This window comes from Terrapene carolina, unplaced genomic scaffold, assembly GCF_002925995.2.
Source record: "Terrapene carolina triunguis isolate 2854851 unplaced genomic scaffold, T_m_triunguis-2.0 Scaffold836, whole genome shotgun sequence".
NCBI lineage: Eukaryota > Metazoa > Chordata > Testudines > Emydidae > Terrapene > Terrapene triunguis.
Window position 1 is genome coordinate 3290517 of NW_020665187.1, and position 22838 is coordinate 3313354.

The window sequence follows — 22838 nt, forward strand, 5'->3', positions numbered from 1 at the left end:
AGCTCAGAATTCAAAGTCCTCACACCCCGATTGAAATATCTCCATGGTTTCCTGATGCTGACACATTACTGACCTACGAATGGGACCACCATATTGAATAAGGGCAACGTTTTCTAATCTTCTCTTTAGAAACCAAGCTTAAAAAATGTTGGCCTATATCTGAATTTTCCAAACATTGCCTTGAATCGGTTCTTTTTTCAATCTTGCTATCTATTATCTTTCACGTAGAAACCTATAACCTCTGTCCACCAAGAAGAGAAAGTACATATTTCTCTAAACAGCAGAATGTGTGTGCTTTCCTCAAAAACTTTGAATTTTTCATTGGAAAATTGAAAGCTGAAAAGATGAATGTTTTTGACAAACCCAAACATTTCTGTTAATTTTCACCCAAAAGTTTTCAGCCAAACATGCCAAAATCTCCCCCGAAAATGTGGAAAATTTGGTTTTCCTTCAAAAACGTTCAATTTAGGGGCTACCTTTCTTCCAGTGAAATATTGAATTTTTCTGGATAAAAAGATTTCCCCATTTTCTGAATCACCTCTGGTGATTACATAGCCTTGATAAGACCTAGTGTAACTAATAAAACCGCCATCCCTTTCCCATTTATTTTCTTTTCCTCCATACCAAGGAGTAGTTCATGGATTTGGATTTTTTTATGCCAAAACTCAGTTTTAGAATGGCAAGAGAACCATTATGTTAAGCACTGTCTGAATAATGTTAGAACCAGGCACCTGATCATTATTTCTTGTCCAGATCTAGTGTACATTTCAAAATCTGAGCCCATTACAGGACACAATGTACATGGCTCGCTCTCTCCATAGCTTGGGCACCTATTTATCTCACCCAGGTTATTTCATTATTCAGCTGAACAAATGGTTCCTTGTCTAGAAATTTACAACACACTGTGCTTTAGCTCATCCAAATTGTATTGAGTTCTGTGTGCAAACGGGTGTTCCCACCTTGTCCTGCATTTGCCACATCTGTATCTCACATTGCACATAATTCCCACTGTTTTATTTCCAACGGACTTTGAATTGAAAATTATCCGGCCTTATGTTGTATATAAAACATTTCGCACCATTGTTAGTTCTTTGGGCTCAGGAGCGCATGTTGTTGGAAGCTTCTAGTCACTTTCCAGTGTTTGTCTAATAAAATGCATATGTAATTTATTCTGCTGTCCAGACCTTTAATTAATATTTAAGGCAGGGGTGGCCAACCTGAGCCTGAGAAGGAGCCAGAATTTACCAGTGTACATTGCCAAAGAGTAATATGTCAGCAGCCCCCCATCAGCTCCCCAACCCCACTCCCAGCGCCTCCCACCCACCGGCAGCCCCGCCAATCAGCACCTCCCCCTCCCTCCCCGCACCTCCCGATCAGCTGGTTCGTGGCATGCAGGAGGCTCTGGGGGCAATGGGGGAGGAGCGAGGGCACGGCAGGCTCAGCGGAGGGGTGGAGTGGGGACAGGGCCTGTGGCAGGGCCAGGTGTTGAGCAGTGAGCCCCCCCACCCCCCGGCACATTGGAAAGTTGGCGCCTGTAGCTCCAGCCCCGGAGTCGGTGCCTATACACGGAGCCGCATATTAACTTCTGAAGAGCCGCATGTGACTCCGGAGCCACAGATTGGCCACCGCTGGTGTAAGGGAAATGGACACACATTTATAAGGCAATTTGCCGAGGGGCATATAGATCAGGGCCAAATTTTGCTCTCCGTTTACACTCTGTGAAATTCCATTGACGCCAATTTTTTGTGTATAGCAACAGAGTAGTCGCCTTTTAATTACTTTGGGAGCCCTCTAGTGGCACTCATTGTGTTCTATGGTTTTGAAGTCGCCTGAAGCAGGTTAACAAAGGAGACACCCCCCAGAGGAGCAGTGTCAATGTAACGGAGGGTGATTTCCTTCTAACCATTGGGTGTGGAGGAATACTACGAATTTGACAGGAAAAAGAACGTTGAGTTTCTTTGGTGTGAAAGTGAGTTCCCAGCCCTGAGGGCTTTGCTTGGTTTAGCTAAGATACAAATCTCTATCAGCACTGGCACTACCTTGAGTGATCTCCAAATCCGTCCAGATGTTGGGTAAAATCTTGACCCCATTGAAGTCAAGGGAATTTTGCTACTGACTTCAGTTTGTTCAACATTCCTCTCATTGGGTATTAAGTAGTTTGAAGCTGAAAAGCTTGATTTTCCAGGGAAGGGTGAGGTGTCAGGGTGGTAAAGATATTTAATCTTTGTCTTCATTTCATCTTCTGCCAATGCAGCTTCGCCCTCCCCGCACCCCCAATTGGTTCTCACAGGTCTGAAAAAACTTAAGGCCAGATTTTCAAAAGACCTTTTAAAATCTCTCCATCAGTGTCACAATAGACCTTCTGGGTGCTCAGCTCTTTGGCAAATCTGGCCCTGTTGGTGCTGAGCCCTTGAAATTTTAGCCCTGAGCTCTTTTGAAGATCTCGCCCTCGGTGCGCACAATGCCACGCAGTCTGAGAAAACGCCCCGTGACAGAGGCAACTTGGCGTACCACAGCACAATGGGAAACTAATTGCAGGGGAATGAAAATAACCGACTGTTTTCCTGGTGAATTTCAACTCAGCATGTCCATGTTCCAGCCCAGTTTCACATTTTGGGTATTTTTTTTTTTTAGTGAATCAGATTCAAAAACGTTTATTCTCCAGTGTTTTGCAACTTTGGGTGAAGAATCAGGGAGGCACATGCACCCTGCTCTATCTGATTGACATTCACCCATCTGCAAAGGCCCAGCAAAAGGCCCACGTGCAATTTAAATCCCCTTCACAACAGGTCTCGTACTCTTCCTCTGTCAACAAGAATGGTCAGACAAAGAGAATTACCCTCCTGCGGGAAATTCTGGCATTTCCACATTTGTTTTCATGCCCCAATAGTCCAACTGTAGGAATGTTTCATGGAACTGAAAGTTCCGAAAGCATTTCAATTCAAAAACATTTCCGTTCAACATTTTTCAATCAAAACATTTAGTTTCCAGTCAGGTCAACATTAATCTCTATGTCCACTAGAGCCACTGTGGTGCCTCATGGGAGTTGTGGTTCCAAACCACTCATGCCCCCTTTCTCTTATATGGGCCCTGCTCGCTGGCCGGACTATATCTCCCATGACGCACTGCAATCTTTCCCTGATGCTGAGCCATTTTGAAATTTTTTCACCAACCCTAATTCTACCCTCTGTGAGCCTGAATCCCTCCCCTTTGTTTGAGGAGAAGAATAAGAAGAGTCTCCAACAGACGTTTCCCTCTCCCATGGGTTTTTCCACAGGGAGAGACATGATCTAGCCCTGAGACAGAAATAAGTGTCAGCCAATACACGTTGGAAGAGCAGCTGGGGATGAATGGGAGGAACTGGCAGTGGGAAACTTATTTTATAATTTGGGGAGGGCACAAAATGAAATGAGAAACCTACTCGGTGAGAAAACTGACTGGCAGACGCAGTACAAGAAAAAGGAGGCCCATGTGCTGTTAATTGCCAAATTCCAAAAGCTTGACTCCCTTGGAATATTTAACTCTGCTTTTATTAATTATTTTTAAAGAATGGGAAAAGGGACCTTGTGTCAAAAATAATTATCTCAGTAAGATAACACCTAGTCCTTATGCAGTGCTTTTTCATCAGTAGGCCTCAAAGCACTATACAAAAGCGGTCAGGATCACCATCCCTGTTTTTCAGATGGGGAAACTGAGGCACAGGAAGGCAAAGATAGTTGCCAAAAGTCACACAGTGGGCCAGAAATAGAACAGAGGTCCCTGTTCAGGGTGCTATCTACCAGGCCACATTGCAAAGACAAGCTAGTATGCTACTGGAGCTAAATTTATATCTCAGAGTTTAAAGTACATTTTGGCCAGAAAACGTTATCTGTATACGGAGATGACCTAGCTGTAGGTAGAAATAACTCCGCTTAGTCTCTTACCGATTTTTCAACCACTGCATTTTTGAACACTTTGCAAACAGAGAAATAGGAATCCTTTTTGCAAATCAAATAACACAAACAGCTCTGTTGACTAATCACATTCCCACAAGAAGGCAGCCCAGTTAGGCAATGGAATTTCCATTCCAATGCATCGAATGTCGATAACCAACATTCAGGATTAATGTCAATGAGCCACGTAAACATACGTCGTTGACTTAAAGATTCTGGTGGAGATTTTACAAGGGGATTTGGAGGGTTCAGTTCCCATTTAAACTAGTGGGAACCGGTCACCAAAATCCCTTAGATGCTTGGAATAGAAGAGGCTGATATTTTCAATCAGCTGGAGAAAATAGCTGTCTAGAGTTTTACACTGTTGCTTTGCAGAGTCTGTCAACATCTCAGCAGTACACCACGCTTCATTGCTTCAGTTTTCAAAATAGTATCATCTTTACAGATTTTATGCGATGAGAAACACAGGGATATAAATCTAGTTGCCTCGTGCAAACAGATTTTATGGTTCACCCTATCGTGTAGATACAATAGCTGGAGGGGTTAGTAAAAATGTAATTCACTAACTTCATAGTAATTAGAAATGGAAAAGACCTATTAAAACACCAAGTTCAGCCTCTTGCAAAGGAAGAAGAGAGTCCCCTGATGGAGACTCTGTGAGATGTTCATAGAATCCAAGATTTTAAAACTCAAAGGGTCACCTAGGCGTAATGCAGGCCAAAGAATTTCACCCAGAAATTCGCGCATCAAGCCCCTATTAAAAAATGATTTTACGTCAGGGACACCCTAGCAGATTATGCTGGTCATGGGGACTGTCCTGGTTAAGGCCCTGATTCATTCAAACACTTAAATATGCACTTAAGTCCCTCAATAGGGCTTAAGCATATGCTTAAAGCTAAGCATGTTTTTAAGTGTTTTGCAGAATCAGGGCCTAAGGGTATGTCTATACTACCCACCGGATCGGCGGGCAGCGATCAATCCAGCGGGGGTTGATTTATCGCATCTAGTCTAGACGCGATAAATCGACCCCCGAGCGCTCTCTCGTTGACTCCTGTTCTCCACCGGCGAGAGACGGGGGAGCGGCAGCAGTCGACTCACCGCAATGAAGACACCGCAGTGAGTAGATCTAAGTACATCGACTTCAGCTAGTGTAGGCCAGGCCTAAGAGAAGACACCATTTAAAGAGGTATATTTAATCCCCCAAATTAAAAGGAAATAACATGCTGGCCTGAATTAAAGGGCAAGAACTGAAATAATAGAAATCCCTGTTTCTCAGTCGTATTTCTTCTTTGTTTGGCCATGGAGGGCCAAATTCTGTTGCGACTTAAAATCACGGCCCAAACTCCAAGATTCGGCCCTTAACGAAAACCCAGGAACTCAGAATTTCCCACTTATTTAAAACCTAGTTAAATACCAGTTATTGGCTGGCGGCAGGACTCAGTGAATTACACATGCTGCTTGGAGTCAGGTGATCTAGGTTTTGTTCCCCAGCTCTGATCTTGAACAAGTTGCAAACTCTCCGTCCTTCACCTGGTTCCTCTGGAAAATAAGCATAACATCAGTGCCTCTTATCATCCCCCTTTTAAATATAATTGATGCAAAATGCAAACTATCTCTTAAAAATGCCTGGGCAAAACTAGCTGAGCTGGAGGAAGCCATTAAGCAGAATGTATGACAATTCCCTCCTGGCATATCCACGGTCAGGGCCGGCGCCTCCATTCAGGCGACCTAGGCGGTCGCCTAGGGCACCAGGATTTGGAGGGGCGGCATTTTGCCGCCCTTGTCGGCAATTCGGCGGCGGGGGGGTCCTTCCGCGCTCCCGGTCTTCGGGGCACTTCAGCGGCGGGTCCCGGAGCGAGTGAAGGACCCGCCGCAGAATTGCCGACGACGACCGGGAGCGCAGAAGGACCCCCGCCTAGGGTGCCAAAAACCCTGGCGCCGCTCCTGTCCACGGTCATTATTATTTAGGATTATGAAGCTTTATGGAGACCTAAACAAGCTAAATGGGTTCCTTGGGAGATTTCCCTGAAATATAGACATTCCAATTAAGTGCACCGTAATTAAGAGGAGTAGAAGTTCCTACTAAGGAGAATTGAAGTGTGTGTGGGAAGCCAGGGTCCTTGCTTCTTTAAAGGCGTAAAATGCCCTTTCACCTCAATGCACTTGGATATTTGCTGGCATATTTGTCTTTATTGGACAAGGCTGTGACATCTGTGCTCTGATAGTAGTTGGGGAACGGTTGTGCAATATCATACCAAGAGATCTTATGAACAAAATTGTTGAGTGAAGTTCTACGGCCTGAGTTATGCAGGACGTCAGCCTAGATTACCATAGAATCGTAGAACTGGAAGGGACCTCAAGAGGTCATCTAGTCCAGTCTCCTACACTCAAGACAGGACTAAGTATTATCTAGACCATCCCTGACAAGCGTTTGTCCAACCTGCTCTTAAAAATCCCCAATGATGGAGATTCCACAACCTCCCTAGGCAATTTATTCCAGTGTTTAACCACCCTGACAGTTAGGAACTTTTTCCTAATGTCCAACCTAAACCTCCCTTGCTGCAGTTTAAACCCATTGCTTCTTGTTCTATCCTTAGAGGCTAAGGTGAACAAGTTTTCTCCCTCCTCCTTATGACACCCTTTTAGATACCTGAAAACTGCTATCATGTCCCCTCTCAGTCTTCTCTTTTCCAAACTAAACAAACCCAATTCTTTCAGTCTTCCTTCATAGGTCATGTTTTTTAGCCCTTTAATCATTTTTGTTGCTCTTCTCTGGACTTTCTCCAATTTGTCCACATCTTTCCTGAAATGTGGCGCCCAGAACTGGACACAATACTCCAGTTGAGGCCTAATCAGCACGGAGTAGAGCAGGAGAATGACTTTTCGTGTCTTGCTTACAACACTCCTGCTAATACATCCCAGAATGAGGTTTTCTTTTTTTGCAACACTGTTACCCTGTTGACTCATGTTTAGCTTGTGATCCACTATCGCAGTTGTTCCTTTGGCCCTTAAAAATCTCCGAAGCGACGAGCTCTTGAATTCATTGGAGTTGCTTCAGATTTACTCCTGGGCGTAAACGGGGTCAGAATCTGAGCATTATTAACAACTCCTCTTTCAAAACTTAAGAACACCATTCATCTGACCCTACTCAGGCCCGACACACTTTAATCATGGTGGTAGTTGTGCCTAAGGACTGGACAAAGACAGTCATCCCTGGAAGCAGAAGGGTGGCCAAGCAGGTCTGTTCCGAAACAAAAAATACCAATGGTGCTGTCTCAGCAGCTATAACTTTCCGACTTAATTCCCCTCAGCGTGGAAAATGAAAGGCTGTTTGTGCAGAGTTAAAAGCAAACCCCGAGGGAGCCCTTGGATTTTTTTTTTTTTTTTTAAATAATCTCTGCTCTGAAAAATACAGGTTGGAAAATTCTGGTCAGCTTTATGAGTTTCTAGGTTGCCAGGATATTATGTTCCAGGTCAGCCCAGTGATTAGCGGGTTGGGAAAGATGGGCCACTGCCAGGCATACCAAACCGATTAATTCAGCCAAAGGATCTGAGACCTTCTGTGACCAAGCCCAGCTCTTCAAACAGATAAAAAGGGGGAACACTCCAGACCCGAGCGCAGAAGAATCTCTCTCTTCCTTTGCATCTCATCCCAACCGCTCCTCACACCTTGCGATCGGAAGCCATGGCTCAGAAAACCGTCAGCATTAGGTCAGGTGGAGCCACTAGGAATTTTAGTGCCTCCTCCGCCGTTATCCCAGGTAGCCGAACCAGCTTCAGCTCCGTCTCTGTTTCCCGGGGAGGTGGCGGAGGTCTGGGAAGGGTCTGTGGTGGTGGTTTTGGCAGCAGGAGCTTCCATGGTCTAGGTGGAAGCAAAAGAATTTCCGTTAGCGGAGGCTATCGCGCTGTTAGATCTGGATATGGTTATGGGTTAGGTTACGGTGGGGCTGGGTATAGGATTGGCGGAGCTGGATATGGGTTTGGTGGTGGATTCGCACCCGGCGCTGGTGGCATCCATGAAGTCACTGTCAACCAGAACCTCCTGGCGCCCCTCAACCTGGAGATCGACCACACCATCCAGAAGGTGCGGAAGGAGGAGAAGGAGCAGATCAAGACCCTCAACAATAAATTTGCTTCCTTCATCGACAAGGTAAGGCATGATCAGCTTCATCCGTGAAGCCTCTCCTGGCATGCACGCCATTGGCTAGTCAAGATATGTTAAATGTTCTATGATTCATATTGTTCTCCGTTAGGAGTGACAAAATCTTCAGTCAGTTCATATCTGGGTTTTCATTCTGCACCCTGGTCAGATCCAGGGCATTAGTTCCACCTGCTACAAGGTTCCGGCTAACCATGAAATATGGATTTCGATCCTTCATCGTCCCGTCTCTCAGAGTTCTGTAGCATTTGCATAGGAAGTGCAAGATTCTTGAAATTTTCTACTCACACACTTAGCTGGGGAAAATAATTTTGTTCTTTAAAACAGACAAGTTAAAATAGCATTACCATCTTGGAGAAAGCAGGCAAGTAGATTTTGTGCCAGGGCTGGTCCATTTCCATTATACATTTGCACGGCTGTGCATCTCTCTGAGCCTGTTTTCTTGCAACAAAAATACATTGTCTAACAATTTGCATAAGACTATTGATTGAACGTGAAGTTTAAAACAAATTGTAGTGCCTCGCTTTTAAGTCCCACCTAAAATAGCATATTTATTATTTATTAAGCACCCAAAAATGTGAATAAGATGTAAAGGAAGATAAGGACGCAGTCCCAAGAGCTCAAAATGTAAAATATTTCCTGATGCTACAGTGTTGTTGTAGCTGTGTCAGTCCCAGGATATTAGAGAGACAAGGTAGGTGAGGTAATATCTTTTATTGGCCCAACTTCTGTTGATGAGAGAGACAAGCTTTTGAGCTTATGCAGAGCTCTTCTTCGGGTGACAATAGAGCTCGGTGTAGATTGTCTTTGTCACCGACATAAGTTGGTCCAATAAAAGATATTATCTCACCCCCCTTGTCTCTCTACTGGCACGACAATATACACACATTTATCTAGACAGATAGAAACAATTGACTATTAGCCCCCGTTTTTCTGACTTGTGTGGTTGTGTATTAGATGTACATGCCCATTTAAAGCCATAATGCACGTAAGACAAAGTCCCGGACCAGAAGACCTTCAAGTCTAGTTCATAAGAAGCGTGGCTGAGGTTTTATCTTGTTTTTTTGGTAAGCTGATGAGGCTACTTCAAATGCTTCGGTATTGTGTCTGCTGGGATTCAGGTCCGGTTCCTGGAGCAGCAGAATAAGGTGCTGGAGACCAAATGGTGCCTGTTGCAGGAGCAAAAAACCGCGAAAAGTAATATTGAACCCATGTTTGAGGCTTACATCAATAATTTGAGGAGGCAACTAGAAGCTCTTGGAGGTGAAAGACTTCGGCTGGATGGAGAGCTGAAGAACATGCAGGACACCGTAGAAGATTTCAGGATCAGGTAAGATAAACTGGAAGGAATTATATTCTGCTACGCAATACTATGCTATTGTACTCAAATTCTTATGCCACACCCATTGGTGTCGTACCAAAAAACAAAGGCCAGGTCTGCGCTACAAACTTATACTGGCATCATTACGTCACTCAGTGACTATCTGGGAGCTAAGTTCTTTTGAAAATCTGGCCCTTAGTCAATGTGAGTTTTGCTATTGATTTCAGCAGAGCCAGGATTTCGCCATTAGTATTTCAGTGGTTAGTAGGGGGTATCCATCTGATCCCTTCTTTATTGTGTTCCAGTCGTACCTTGGACATGCAGCTCTCAAGCATCTTTTGTAATGGGAATCAGTGAACATAGAGCTAAAAATTGTGGATCTAAACCCAGAAGAACTAGGGGCTGGAACTTGGAATGGACTGTTGTTCGTAATAATAAGATGCACTTTCTGCAATCTAGTCCCTCTAGCCTATGCTAGTCAATTTCCCTCCTCTAGTGCAGCATGCCTAGAGGTAGCGATGGGAGGAGCGCTAGTGCAGACAGAGCACCAGTGTTTCAACTCACCGTGTCATCCCACTAGGATTAGATGGCACGATGGTTAAACAGCTGGTGGCTGGTCTGTATTAGAGCTGTCACCAGTTATCACCAGTAAAGGTGCAATGGTAGCAGGAAATTGTAGGAAGTGACGTCTAGAGAAGAGGTTCTCAAACTGAGGGGTGGGCCCCTTTGGGGGGGGTGTGCTGAAAGTATTCGGGGTGGTGGTGGAACTTACTGCACACATTTTACCCATAGCAATGAATAGGGGTCTACTTATATTGTGGAAAAACCACACATTTTTTTGTGGGTTGGTCAGGGCATAAAGAGCGGATGTGTTCATACAGTTGTATGTTCCATGCCACCCTTACTTCTGTGCTGCTGCTGGCAGCGGCGCTGCCTTCAGAGCTGGGCACCAGGCACTCTCTGCTCTCAAGGGTGGAGGGGACATAAAATACTACAGACATAAAGAAGGGGAGAGCAATCAAATAAGTTTGAGAACCACTGGTCTAGAGTAGATACTGTCTGCAACAGAGCAGAAGTGATGGACTTTAAGGAGGGTTCTTGCATTCATTATGAAGTCTGCTGGGGTCAATGCAGGAATTACTGTGTGAAATTCTATGGTTTGTGTGTCTCAGAAAGTTGAACTTAACCATCACAATGAACCCTTCAGGCCTTGAAATCTATGAATCTCGGGATCCGTTTCCAGGGATGGACCGCACAGTCCCAAGGGTTCACTGTGGCCCCCATTCAGGAAGTACTGAGCATGCTCACACGGACTGAGCATGCTCAGTAACACAGCTGAAGCCGGTTGCCCTCACTCCCCCACTCTCAGCAGGCACGGGTCGTCTCTGAGGAAAGCATGTGCATAAGTGCTCTGCTTAATAGGGATGACTTTGGAGCCCCTATCCTGAAATTATCCCCCAGAATCTCTGGCTAACGAGAAAAGGCTGTGGCTTGTTTCATGGGTGTACATGGAGGTGGGGAGTTGAAAGGAGCATGGGAGATGATTGCTCTCCTTGTCGATTTTTATTTTAGTGGGTTTTGGGGGGCGTTGTTCGGTTGACTTTTTTTTAACAAATTTGTCCCACAACAAGAAATACATACTCAGTTTGGCTTTTACAAAAAATAGGCACGTGCTGAATGAATTTTCCTTGTGTAGCAGCTAAGGCCTGGTCTACACTGGGGAGGGGGGATCGATCTAAGATACGCAACTTCAGCTACGAGAATAGCATAGCTGAAGTTGACATATCTTAGATCGACTTACCTCCCATCCTCACGGTGCGGGATCGACGGCCACGGCTCTCCCGTCGACTCCACTTCCGCCTCTCGCCCTAGTGGAGTTCCGGAGTCGACGGGGAGCGCGTTCGGGGATCGATTTATCACGTCTAGATGAGGCACGATAAATCGATCCCCGATAGATCAATCGCTACCCGCCGATCCGGCAGGTAGTGTGGCCGTACCCTGCGATACATAGAAACCTATGCAGGCTGCAACTTTGTTCAGTCATAATGCCATCTAATGGGTGTTGTATTCCCGAGGCGGGGGCGTCTGAAATCCGTGAAGAGTCAGGCCTGCCTGACTTGTTTTATTAGCTGCACAAAATCTCTCTTTAAATTGTAGCTCTTAATCTCCCCCCAATGAATTAATTTATGGCGGGCTGGGCAGCCGTCCGTGTTTACTGTTAGCCTTTATACTCCTGCAAGTGCTCAGTGGTACCGCTATGTCCTACCAAACCGGAGAGTCAAATCCTGGACTCAGACTCTGGATTCTTCATGTACCAGAGATATGCATTGGGCAAGAGTCTGCCCTCAGACCCCCTGCATTTGCGGCTCCACTGAAGTCAACAGGACGACAGGCATCAGTGCAGAATCCGGCCCCTGCTGACTAACGCAGGTGTGGCACGGATGAGCTCAACCAGGGCTCCTCCCACCCCTTCCAGCCTGAGAAAAGTTACAGGGATTACAAGACTTCTTTCATGCAGGATGGAAAATTAGAGGAGGATAAAACATGCCTTTAATGAAGGGCTTGCAGGTTCTCTGATGACATCCATCCATTGTCTGGCCCCAGGGTACCGTATTTGCAACTAGGCTGGTCCTATACGCCTGCCACAATACAGGCAGAAGACACACAACATCATCCTGCTGCTCCTTCTGATGTCCCAGGAGACCTGTTCCCAGCTGGTAAACGGTCTCTCAGAACAGGCTCTGTCAATTTCATGGATAGCCACTGTTAATATCTTGGCCATTAGTAACAACCGCCCAGGATATGCAAGGAAAAATATGTGGCAAGGGCTCGCAGAGGACAGGCAGTGGATACTAAATGGTTATACTTACACCAGCTGTAACAAGGCTCCTGTCTCCCCTTCTTCCCGCCCAGGTACGAAGATGAGATCAACAAGCGCACGGCTGCAGAGAATGAGTTTGTGGTGCTCAAGAAGGTAAGAGATCTCGATGAAAAAGGAACAGGGGACTTATTTTTAAAAAGGAATCTCTGATAGCAGCCTTCAATTACCTGAAGGGGGTTCCAGAGAGGATGGAGCTCGGCTGTTCTCAGTGGTGGCAGATGACAGAACAAGGAGCAACGGTCTCAAGTTGCAGTGGGGGAGGTCTAGGGTGGATATCAGGAAACACTATTTCCCTAGGAGGGTGGTGAAGCACTGGAATGGGTTACCTAGGGAGGTGGTGGAATCTCCATCCTTAAAGGTTTTTAAGGCCCGGCTTGACAAAGCCCTGGTTGGGATGATTTAGTTGGGGTTGGTCCTGCTTTGAGCAGGGGGTTGGACTAGATGACCTCCTGAGGTCTCTTCCACCCCAAATATTCTATGAATCATTTGCATTTGTTTTACCCTTTCAACCCTGAGAGATCAAAGGGCGCAGCGCTCCCCCCACCATCCTCGCTGGAACCCTTCTTTTAGGCAAAGCTGGCGGACCGGTCTGCCTCTCCTTCTGCCATCCAGCCAGGATAATGATGTGCCTCTGGATCAGCCAACAGCACCAGAACTTCCTCTCCTAGGGCCTGACCCGAAGCCCAGGGACACTGAATCAGCCCCAGCTGTTAACCCTACCCTGGCTGTTCTGCCGCTTCTCAGATTGACACTACCCCCATCTCTCCATGCATATTTAGAGCATTTACCCCCTCCCATCCAGCCAGCCATGCGCTCCCCAACACACACAGCCCCTGTCCGGCAATGGCTAGAAGTTAACCTAGGAGCTGGGAGACCCAGCTTCAACTCCCTGCTCTGTTTCTTGGGGAGGTCACCTAGGCCCGAATGCGCAAAAGGAGTTAGGTGCCTACGGACCAGTTTAGGGACAATTCCCGCCGAGCCCCGTAGGCGCCGAAACTCACTCGGCGCCGAAACGTTTGAGGTGAAACCGAACCGATGTTTCTGCTGTTGAGCGAGCGCACGGCTCACTCCTGCTGGCCGCCCCGGAGCCTATCTCCCGCCTAAGACCTAGAGCGATTCACAGACCGGGGGACAACAGGCGTTCGGCGGCCCTAAGTCACGTGACAGGGCCCGATACGATAGGCCTCCTCTAGTTCACATAAAACAGCTGGGGAGGGAGACCTCCCTCCTAGCTTTTAGCCCACTGGTTAAGGAAGGTGGGAGATCCCCAATTCAGGTCCTACCTCATCTGAGGGGGGAGAAGTGATTTGAAGAGGGAACTGCTGCCTCTCAGGTGAGTGCCCTAACCACTGAGTTACAGGATATTCTGACCTAGGGCTCCCTTACTCTCTCCTGGGAGCAGGGGAACTGGGTCCTGGGGTGCCCACCTCCCAGGTAAGTCCTCTACTCACCAGGCTAGAGTCATCCTCCTGCTTGTGCGTGAGCTCTCTTGCTCTTTCTCTCTCTCTCACGCCTTCTTAGGCTACGTCTACACCAGGGGTCGGCAACCTTTCAGAAGTGGTGTGCCGAGTCTTCATTTATTTACTCTAATATAAGGTTTCGCGTGCCAGTCATACATTTTAACGTTTCTAGAAGGTCTCTTTCTCTAAGTCTATAATATAGAACTAAACAATTAATGTATGTAAAGTAAATAAGGTTTATAAAATGTTTAAGAAGCTTCATTTAAAATTAAATTAAAATGCAGAGCCTCCCGGACTGGTGGCCAGGACCCGGGCAGTGTGAGTGCCACTGAAAATCAGCTCGCGTGCCGCCTTCGGCACGCCTGCCATAGGTTGCCTACCCCGGTCTACACTGAACACCACTTGCGGCGGTGTATAGGGGACCTGTAGCTACACGCCGCAGCGAAGAGCAGGCTGCATCCCCACCGTGGCGTAAAGCTGGGTGTGTCAGTGAAAGGCTCTGGTGGGGGGAAGCCCCAGGGAGCTGCCGGAGCCTTTCCCCGCTGCCAGAGTCTTTCCCTGAGGTGGGGAAAGGCTCCAGCAATGGGGCGGCAGCTGCAGGATACTACACTGCTAAAAACAGCCATGTAGACGGGGGAGGCACTGCTTGGGCAGGTAGAGAACCTGTAGGGGACATACCTGTGCACATACCTACAGGGCTCAGGCGTGTCTTTACGCACCTAAGCAGGACCTTACCATGTACCCTGCAATTTAGACCTGTGCAGGGGGAGATGGGATGTGGAGTGTATGTACTCTAAGTGCCGCCAAAAGCAGGATGCAGTGTAGACACACCTTCAAAGAGTCAGAATCATCTGCGCATCACGATGGCTAACTCCTTTTGTGCCTTCAGGCCTTAGTGGCTCTGTGCCTCAATTTTCCAGCTGTGAAATGGGGATAGCGCTTCCCCATCTCATAGGGACACTGTGAGGCTAACTACATTAAAAGACTGTGAGGTGCTCCGTAACCTTGGTAACGGCAGCCATGTAAGTCCCTTAGGTCCTGAACAATCCAGGGGGCAATAGCCAAAGGTGCGTAAGGGAATTCAGTGCCCAGCGCCAATGGGATTTGGGTGTCTAACTCCCTCGGATTTCTTTGGAAATTCCATTCAATAGCTACAGGGAAGCTCTTTTATGGGGCCTGGGGCTGTGGGGAAAGAGACTGTTTAGAGCCGCTCAACATTTTGTCCACCGAAAGCTTTTTCATCCAAAACCCACAGAGATCAGAACGCCCATACATCTGGGTTGTTCTCCGGCAGCTTGTGTTAAAGCCCTGCTGGCCCTCATCGGGGAAAACAGCTGTGCGATGTTTGGCTAGACCATCTCTGTTCCTATGTTTTCAGGATGTGGACATTGCCTACATGAACAAGGTGGAGCTGGAGGCTAAAGTGGACGCCCTGACTGATGAAGTTAACTTCCTGAGAGCTCTCTATGAAGCAGTAAGGACCATTCTAATTTTCCCAAGTCTCCTGGGGCAAACATAATGCCATTTTTCTCACACACACACACACACACACACAGAGAAGCCAATTTCACATCAGAGAGAATCAAACCACTCAGAAATACATGCTCATAGCCATGCGTGGAGTTTATAGGGCCGTGGTTCCCTTTATGTTGGTGTTTTACCATGCAACGTTTCTGTGAAGAAGACTCAAAACAGGAGAGGAGGCGAGATCCAGACCCACAATGTCATTTTTCTTTGATTTCCAGGAATTAGCTCATTTGCAGTCGCAAATCTCTGACACTTCTGTCGTCCTTTCAATGGACAACAGCCGAAATCTGGACCTGGACGGCATCATTGCAGAGGTCAAAGCTCAGTACGAGGATATTGCTAATAGGAGCCGAGCTGAGGCAGAGTCTTGGTACCAAACCAAGGTGAGTGGCACTGGAGTTCTGAGAGTTTGGACTATGATATTCATCACTAGGTTTGGTGGAGAGATGTTCGTCAAACCAGTTTTCTGTGGAAAAGTGTCGTTTCAACCAAAGCGAACATTTCCGCAGAATTGTTATCGATCCAGACAACATTTTTAAAAAAAGAATCGGAGGGAAAAGTTTCAACATTTTCAGAACACATTTTGATTTTGAAATGACTTCTTGTTTCAAATTTATGTTATTTTATTGCTTAAAAATAATTTAAAAGGGGGTCAAAATGGAAACGAAACATTGAATTCATCGAAGCTGACCCAAAACACAATGGGGGGGGCATTTGGGGGTGAAAAATTTTGAAATTTTGACTTTTTGCCCCAATTCAGGACAATTCTGTAGTGGTTGTTTTTAAGCTCAAAAGTTTTTGCAGGATGGAAAAGGACGCCCCAAGAACAGACCTAGGGTTTCACATGGCGATGTACACATGGAGGCTATCGCATCCTGCCTTTCACACCGTCACCCTGATATTGATATTTTTAGCATGCTAACTTGATCAGAGCTAGAGCGGGTATGTCTACCTGAGCTGGAAACTACACCCCCAGTGTAGATACTCCCTTAGGGTATGTCTACACTACAGGATTAATCCGAATTTAGATAATTCGAATTTGGGAAACAGGTTGTATAAATTCGATTGTGCGCGGCCACACTAAGCACCTTAATTCGGTTTTTAACCACATTAATTCGGTGGTGTGCGGCCACACTACCCCATTAACTTAAACACAGTAATTCGGTTGTGTGCGTCCACACTAACCCTAATTCGAATTAACAAAATCGATTTAGGCTCTACTCCGTTTGTCGAGGTGGAGTACAGAAATCGATTTAAAGGGCCCTTTAATTCGAATTAACTGGCTCTGTAGTGTGGACGGGTGAAGGGTTAATTCGGATTAACGCTGCTAAATCCGAATTAATCCCGTAGTGTAGACCAGGCCTTAGAAACCCATTTCACCTCCTTGCCATATGGACCTTGAATTTCTTACTGGGACAGGGGAATGGTGAAATGCGTTACAGTTTCTAAGCAAGAACTGAATTTTAGGATATATCTACATTTGGGCCTGGGCTGTGATTCCCAGCTCATGTAGACATACTAACCCACCTGGAACCTGTGGGTACATACTCGGGGCAGCTAGCCCGGGCCACCATTGCCACTGCCCTTGTGACCCCAACAACACTCCTATTTTTAGCACACCAGCTCAATGCAAGCTAGCGCAAGTATGTCTATGCAAGCTGGGAATCACACCCCTAGCTCCGAGCGTCAATGTAGCTACACACAAAGGAAGAGGTGGAAGAAATCGGTTCCCTTCAATAGTTTCCAGTGGCTCACTGTGACCCCCTATGATGCCGATTTCACCCTCCTCTCCATGTCTGACTCTGCCACCTCTATTCCCCCTGTCTATCACAGTATGAGGAGCTACAGCTGACCGCTGGCAGACATGGGGACGACCTGCGGAACACCAAGATCGAGATCTCCGAGATGAACCGCATGATTCAGAGGCTCCGCTCTGAAATTGACAATGTGAAGAAGCAGGCACGTCCGCGTGATGGTTACATTCTGGGACGTGGGCGGAGGGGAAGGAGGGATCTCAGAATTTCAGGACTGGAATCCCTCCTAGGAATCCAAGACTGCCTTAGCAGCAGCTCCATGCTACCAGGGGTGTGAGAGGCTGGAGCATGCTGTCCTCCAACAATAACGGGCACTGTGGGCCGCTGGCCTGGGACTCAGGAGAGATGGGTTCAAATCCTGACTCTGTCACTGGCCTGTGGGTGACCTTGGGCAAGTCATATCATCTTTCTGCTTCAGTTTCCCCTTCTGTAAAATGGGAATAACAACCCTCACCTCCTGTGTAAAGGGCTTTGAGAACTACTGGGGAAAAAGCACAATATAAGAGGTAAGGATTATTATGATGATGGTCCCGAGGGGTGTTACAAAACAAAATAAGTTACAGTCCTGAGATTGTTCTAGGGGGCAGGCACTGGAGGGGGTGTCAAGCCTAGAGATCTAGGGAGTGCAGAGGTGGCTTAAAGGCACCAAATGGAGATCTGGGTCAATCTCTTTAACCCTGAGTTTCATACTGAGTCGAGAGATACATACACACAGTTCAACGATTCAGGCTGCAACCTTTCTGCAAGCATTCTTGCCATCTCTGATTGGTCCCACTGAAGTGATCAGGCTGGTAGATTGCAAATTCACACGTGCTCCCAATGGGGTTCATTCACCGTACGCATTTCCTACCTTCGCAGTGCGCCAGTCTGCAGACAGCCATTGCCGATGCCGAGCAGCGCGGCGAACTAGCCCTTAAAGATGCCCAGGCAAAACTGGCTGAGCTGGAGGAAGCCCTGCAGAAGGCCAAGGCAGACATGGCGCGTCAGCTGCGGGAGTACCAGGAGCTGATGAACGTCAAGCTGGCGCTGGATATCGAGATCGCCACCTACAGGAAACTGCTGGAAGGAGAGGAGAACAGGTGGGTGGTATATACATTAGAGCTGGCTGAAAAAAATGCCTTAAAACATTTTTGGACAGAAAATGGCTTCTCGGTTTAAATATTTGAAAAAAAAAATCAGTTTTTGTCCAAAAAAACCCCCAAAGTCCAAAAATTTCAATTGCCGAAAAGGAAATATTTTCACATTCCCACTGAAAATTCCAAAAAAATTCAGTGGGGGGGGGGATCGAGGGGAGGAAGATTGGTCTGGGGATGAAGTAAGCAAAACCCTGAAGAGTCTCAGAGACATTTTTTGTTAAAATGGGGAAAGGGTTCGTTTTTGTTGAATTTTTTTGGCAGGGAAAAAGACATCATTTCTCACCAGCCAGCTCTAAAAGGCAGCCCTCCAGTCTGCAACAGGAAGAGGAGTTAATTAAGGCCTGTGAATGTGGGACACAATTCGATGCTCAGAGGATGAGATTGAATCCAGATCAGATGGCCAAAAATATTGCATGTGCACCACTTAAGCCACTCAGGGTATGTCTACACAGCAACTAGACACCCGTGGCTGGCCAGTTGACTCAGGTTCATGCGGCTTGGGCTGTGGGGCTGTTTTGTTGATGTGTAGACATCTGGGTTCCGGCTGGAGCCTGGGCTCTAGGATTAGGAGGCAATGAAATAGCCCTACAGCCCGAGCCCCGTGAACCCAAGTCAGCTGGCATGGGCTGATCACAAGTTTTTCTTTGCTGTGTAGACATATCCTTAGGTGTTACATAGGTCTTTGGCACTGGCCCTCTGCCCCGTGGTGAATTTCACCACTTAGGGACAGATCTTCCACTGATGTAAACATTAGTGTACATCAGCTGAGGTTCTGGTCCTAAAACTGTATTTCAAATTTCAAACATAGAATGTAGTGATCTTCCTACAAGTTAATGGGTATCGTTTGTGTCTGAACTTACCAAGGAAGACAGGTCTTACTGTAGTGCTAAATGTCTTAGCCTTCTAAATGACTCAGTACCACAATCCGGGGGGGGCAAATTGCTTATAACAATCATAATAACACCTTTCTTCCCCCCCCCCCCCCCCGCAACAGGCTAGCTGGAGAAGGTGTTGGTGCAGTGAACATCTGTAAGTATTCTGGCTCTCAAATGCTAGACGCTCAATGAGATGACAACTCAAAGAGAGTCGTTATTCCTAGGGAGAGCTAGGGTTTGCTGATAGTGCAGAGCACAAAGGGATGGCAATCAATTGTTCTCCATGTCCACTGAAAGTAGGACAAGATGTAACGGGCTTAATTTGCAGCAAGAGAGATTGAGGTTAGACATTAGGAAAAACTTTCTGATTATAAGGGTAGTTAAGCTCTGGAATAGGTTTCCAAGGGAGGATGTGGAATCCCCGTCATTGGAAGTTTTGAAGAACAAGTTGGACAAGCCCCTGTCAGGGATGATCTAGGGTTTCATCCCCTAGGGGGAGGGATAGCTCAGTGGTTTGAGCATTGACCTACTACACCCAGGGTTATGAGTTTCATCCTTGAGGGGGCCATTTATGGATCTGTAGCAAAAATCTGTCTGGGGTTAGTCCTGCTTTGAGCAGGAGGTTGGACTAGATACCTCCTGAGGTTCCTACCAACCCTTATATTCTTTAGTCCTGCCTCAGCACAGGGGCTGGACTTGATGACCTCTCAAGGTCCCTTCTCACCCTACATTTTTATGATTCTATATGAGGCTGCAATGGTAGCAGATATCAGAGGGGTAACCATGTTAGTCTGTATCCACAAAAACAACGAATTGTTTTTGTGAATTCATTGTTTTTGTGGATACAGACTAACTCTGATACTTGGTACCATGCAAGGTAGCAGATACGTAATGCATTCAGGGTTTTGCAGCTCTGTATGGCACTGTTGAGACAGCAGCACCCCGAATATTTCTCTTAGGTCCGGTCTTGAACCTGAGAATGTCTCATCATGTATTTGGAGTGCAAATCACTCTTGTGCAAAGGGGCAAGCACAAGGCACGTGAACCTCCTAAATCCCACAAAAGTGGTGCGGAGTCTCTCTCTGTCAGAGTGTGAACAGTAGTGATTTCCACCCTTGGGCCTACGGAAGGCAGTGAGAATACTCGTGTGAGAAAGGGCTACTATCAGTGGAATGGAATGCAAGGGTCTTGCCCCGAGAGCACCTTTTGTGACCAGAAAGACATCAACAAACCAACAAGAATCCAGAATTAGACCCAAGGTCTGGAGGGTAAAGATTGAAAGACCGAAATGGGTCCTATTCTGCTCTCAGTGACAGCAGGAGTAACGCCATTGAGGTTAGCAAAGTCATAAAATCAGTATAAATGGGAAGAATTGGGGCCGTACTACATCGTTTGGCCCAACAACTGGTAAGGCGAAAACGCAGGGGAAGCATATGGGTCCATCTCAGAGAGACAGGTACTTGTAGACCAGGAAAGGAGAAGGGTTAAATTAAATGAGCAAAGGGGAAACTAAGGGAAGGCAAAATTAGAAGGCCTGATTTCAACGGGATTTAGTAACCCGCCCCCTGCAGGGGGAGAACAGAGATTCTGCGTGAGTATTAGGCAACTGCATAAGAGTGAAACATACTAGACAGTGGGAGGATCTCCAAGGGAACTGGTGGAAACCCCCCAGCTTCAGCCGTTTGAAACAAAAGGTTTGCCTTTTCTTCTGTGACTGGCAGGCTGCTGCTCCAGGCCATCTAAACCTCTGCTTTCTTCTGCTTCACAGCTGTGGTCACCTCGGCCGGTGGAAGTAGCTACGGCACTGGGGGTGGGATGGGCCTGGGGGTCGGGCTGGGAAATGCAGCCGGACTCAGCTACGGCATTGGAGGAAGCAGCTTCAGCGCCAGCAGCGGGAGGGGTCTGGTGGGAGGATTCAGCGCCGGAGGGGGAAGCAGCTCCAGCATGAAGATCGTCTCAAAAACCACCTCCACCAAAAAGAGCATCCGCAGCTAAAGTGCCGACCGAGCCCCCAATTCACCCCAGCCTGAAGAAATATGACACTGCCTCCTCATGGCAGCACAGCCCAAACCATCTCCAAGGCACAGGCTTGCAGGGGAGGACAAGATCCCATTAAATACCATTTAAGAGCTGCATGAGTCACATTCCCGTTAGGGGAGGCATTATTGGCTTTAGGAGGACGAGCCCTTTCTCCACACCGCTTAACTCACAGGCGTAGCGCATCAAACCCCAGCCTTAACGGCGTCATGCAAATTCTGAATGAATAATCGGCCCTGCTGGTTAACGAGTTCCAGGGCGGCAGAACTTGGCTCATCGAAATTAACAGATTTTGATCCTATTCCTGTTCTTGCTTGGATCAGTGTAAATCCGGACTAACGCCAAATCCAGATTTACACCAGTGTAACGGAGAGCCGAAACTGGCCCTATGCCTGGCTACATGTAAACGTTTTTTCTCTAAATAAACATCAGGCTTGCCTAGTGAGTCATGTTTCCATCTTTGTGCTCCATATTAGTCAACCAACAGAGACCTCTCTCTCCCCCTAGTGCTTGGGAGGTGCAATATCTCTCACCAGTGGGTTTGGCGAACAGGTGTGTTACATCTAGTCAGAGGCAGTCTTAATATTTCTGAGTTCATCTTGCTCCTCCATATCCCCTTTCTCTCTGGGGTATTTCTCTCACACTCCCTGCATCATATAATACAGTCTTCGTTTCCACTGGTTCGTCTTCTATACTAGACAACCGCTTGCTTAATAGTCAGTGGATCCGCTACTCAGTCCTCGTAACTCACGCCTATATCCAATGGGGCATTAGCACCAACCCAGCCACAGTTTTCTAGGTCCTGTGGAAACCTCACAATTGAATCAAGCTCCTCTCTGTCAGCCAGGAGAGCATGAACATGAAGTAGAGATGACACAAGATCTATGGTTTATATGTGCACAGTAACAAATACGCAGAAACTAAAGGGTGAACATTATGCTTTGGTGACCGTTATGAGCTGTATCACATGTAAACAATGTCTGTAGCTCATTGCCTGTGTTCTTCGCTTGTGTTTTTATGGGGGGGGGGGGCGGAAGGGGGAGGAAGGTTCCAAGCTTTTATGTACCATGATCCCCATTACCACCGTTCCTATTACTTTATGCTTGTTGTGAACTATCCTGATTTCATGAAACTTCTTCAATAAACTGCAATCAACCTATCTGTCTGCAATGTGGCTTTATGCTCTATTATGCAATTTACTCAAAAGCCTAACTTTATAACAAGTTTTATAAGACTGGCCCGCCTCACAGATGGAATTATTCATTACTTCCTATATTTCCCTCCTAGCTACTGCAGTCTGAGAGACAGAGTTAAGCCTAAGGTAGCATTTAAATATTTGGTGGGAATTTTCCCTCTCTGCCTATCCTGCCTTTTCTACTTCTCAATTCAAAGCCACTGCAGCTGTTTGGCCATTAAATTCATGTCAAGCACTTTTAGTGATGCTCCTGTTCACTCCCTGGCTGTGTTCAGCTTCATGAATGTTCTGATCTGCATAAGAGTTAATTAACCAGAAGGACTCCTTCAAAAGATTGCCTTCTAGCAGAAGAGCGAGGGGCCCTGCAGGAGTCCCTAAAATCCCAGCTGCAAAGATGGAGGACCTGATTCTGATCTCACACCAGTCTAACGCCATTGACTTCAATAAAGTTATTCCTAAGTCAAACTGGTGTCAAGTAGCAGTTTCACTCCATTGACTTTC

General features: G+C 46.8%; 1 protein-coding gene across 1 annotated transcript; it reads left to right on the forward strand.

Moving 5' to 3' along the window:
* The first annotated feature begins 7608 nt into the window (after positions 1-7608).
* On the forward strand, positions 7609-21100 carry LOC112119662 (keratin, type II cytoskeletal 5-like). Its single transcript, XM_024218413.2, has 9 exons — positions 7609-8082; positions 9213-9421; positions 12326-12386; positions 15132-15227; positions 15499-15663; positions 17114-17239; positions 17953-18173; positions 19225-19259; positions 20874-21100. Exons 1-9 carry the CDS (start codon positions 7618-7620, stop codon positions 21098-21100), a joined length of 1605 nt encoding a protein of 534 aa, XP_024074181.2. The 5' UTR covers positions 7609-7617.
* The last annotated feature ends 1738 nt before the right edge of the window (positions 21101-22838 follow it).

What these genes read in the sequence shown, in the direction of transcription:
- LOC112119662 (XM_024218413.2), top strand. Translation starts at nt 7,618, where the DNA reads ATGGCTCAGAAAACCGTCAGCATTAGGTCAGGTGGAGCCACTAGGAAT. An exon ending in GTAGAAGATTTCAGGATCAG is followed by an intron (nt 9,422 to 12,325) that starts GTAAGATAAACT and finishes CTTCCCGCCCAG; the next exon opens with GTACGAAGATGAGATCAACA. An exon ending in AGTCTTGGTACCAAACCAAG is followed by an intron (nt 15,664 to 17,113) that starts GTGAGTGGCACT and finishes TGTCTATCACAG; the next exon opens with TATGAGGAGCTACAGCTGAC.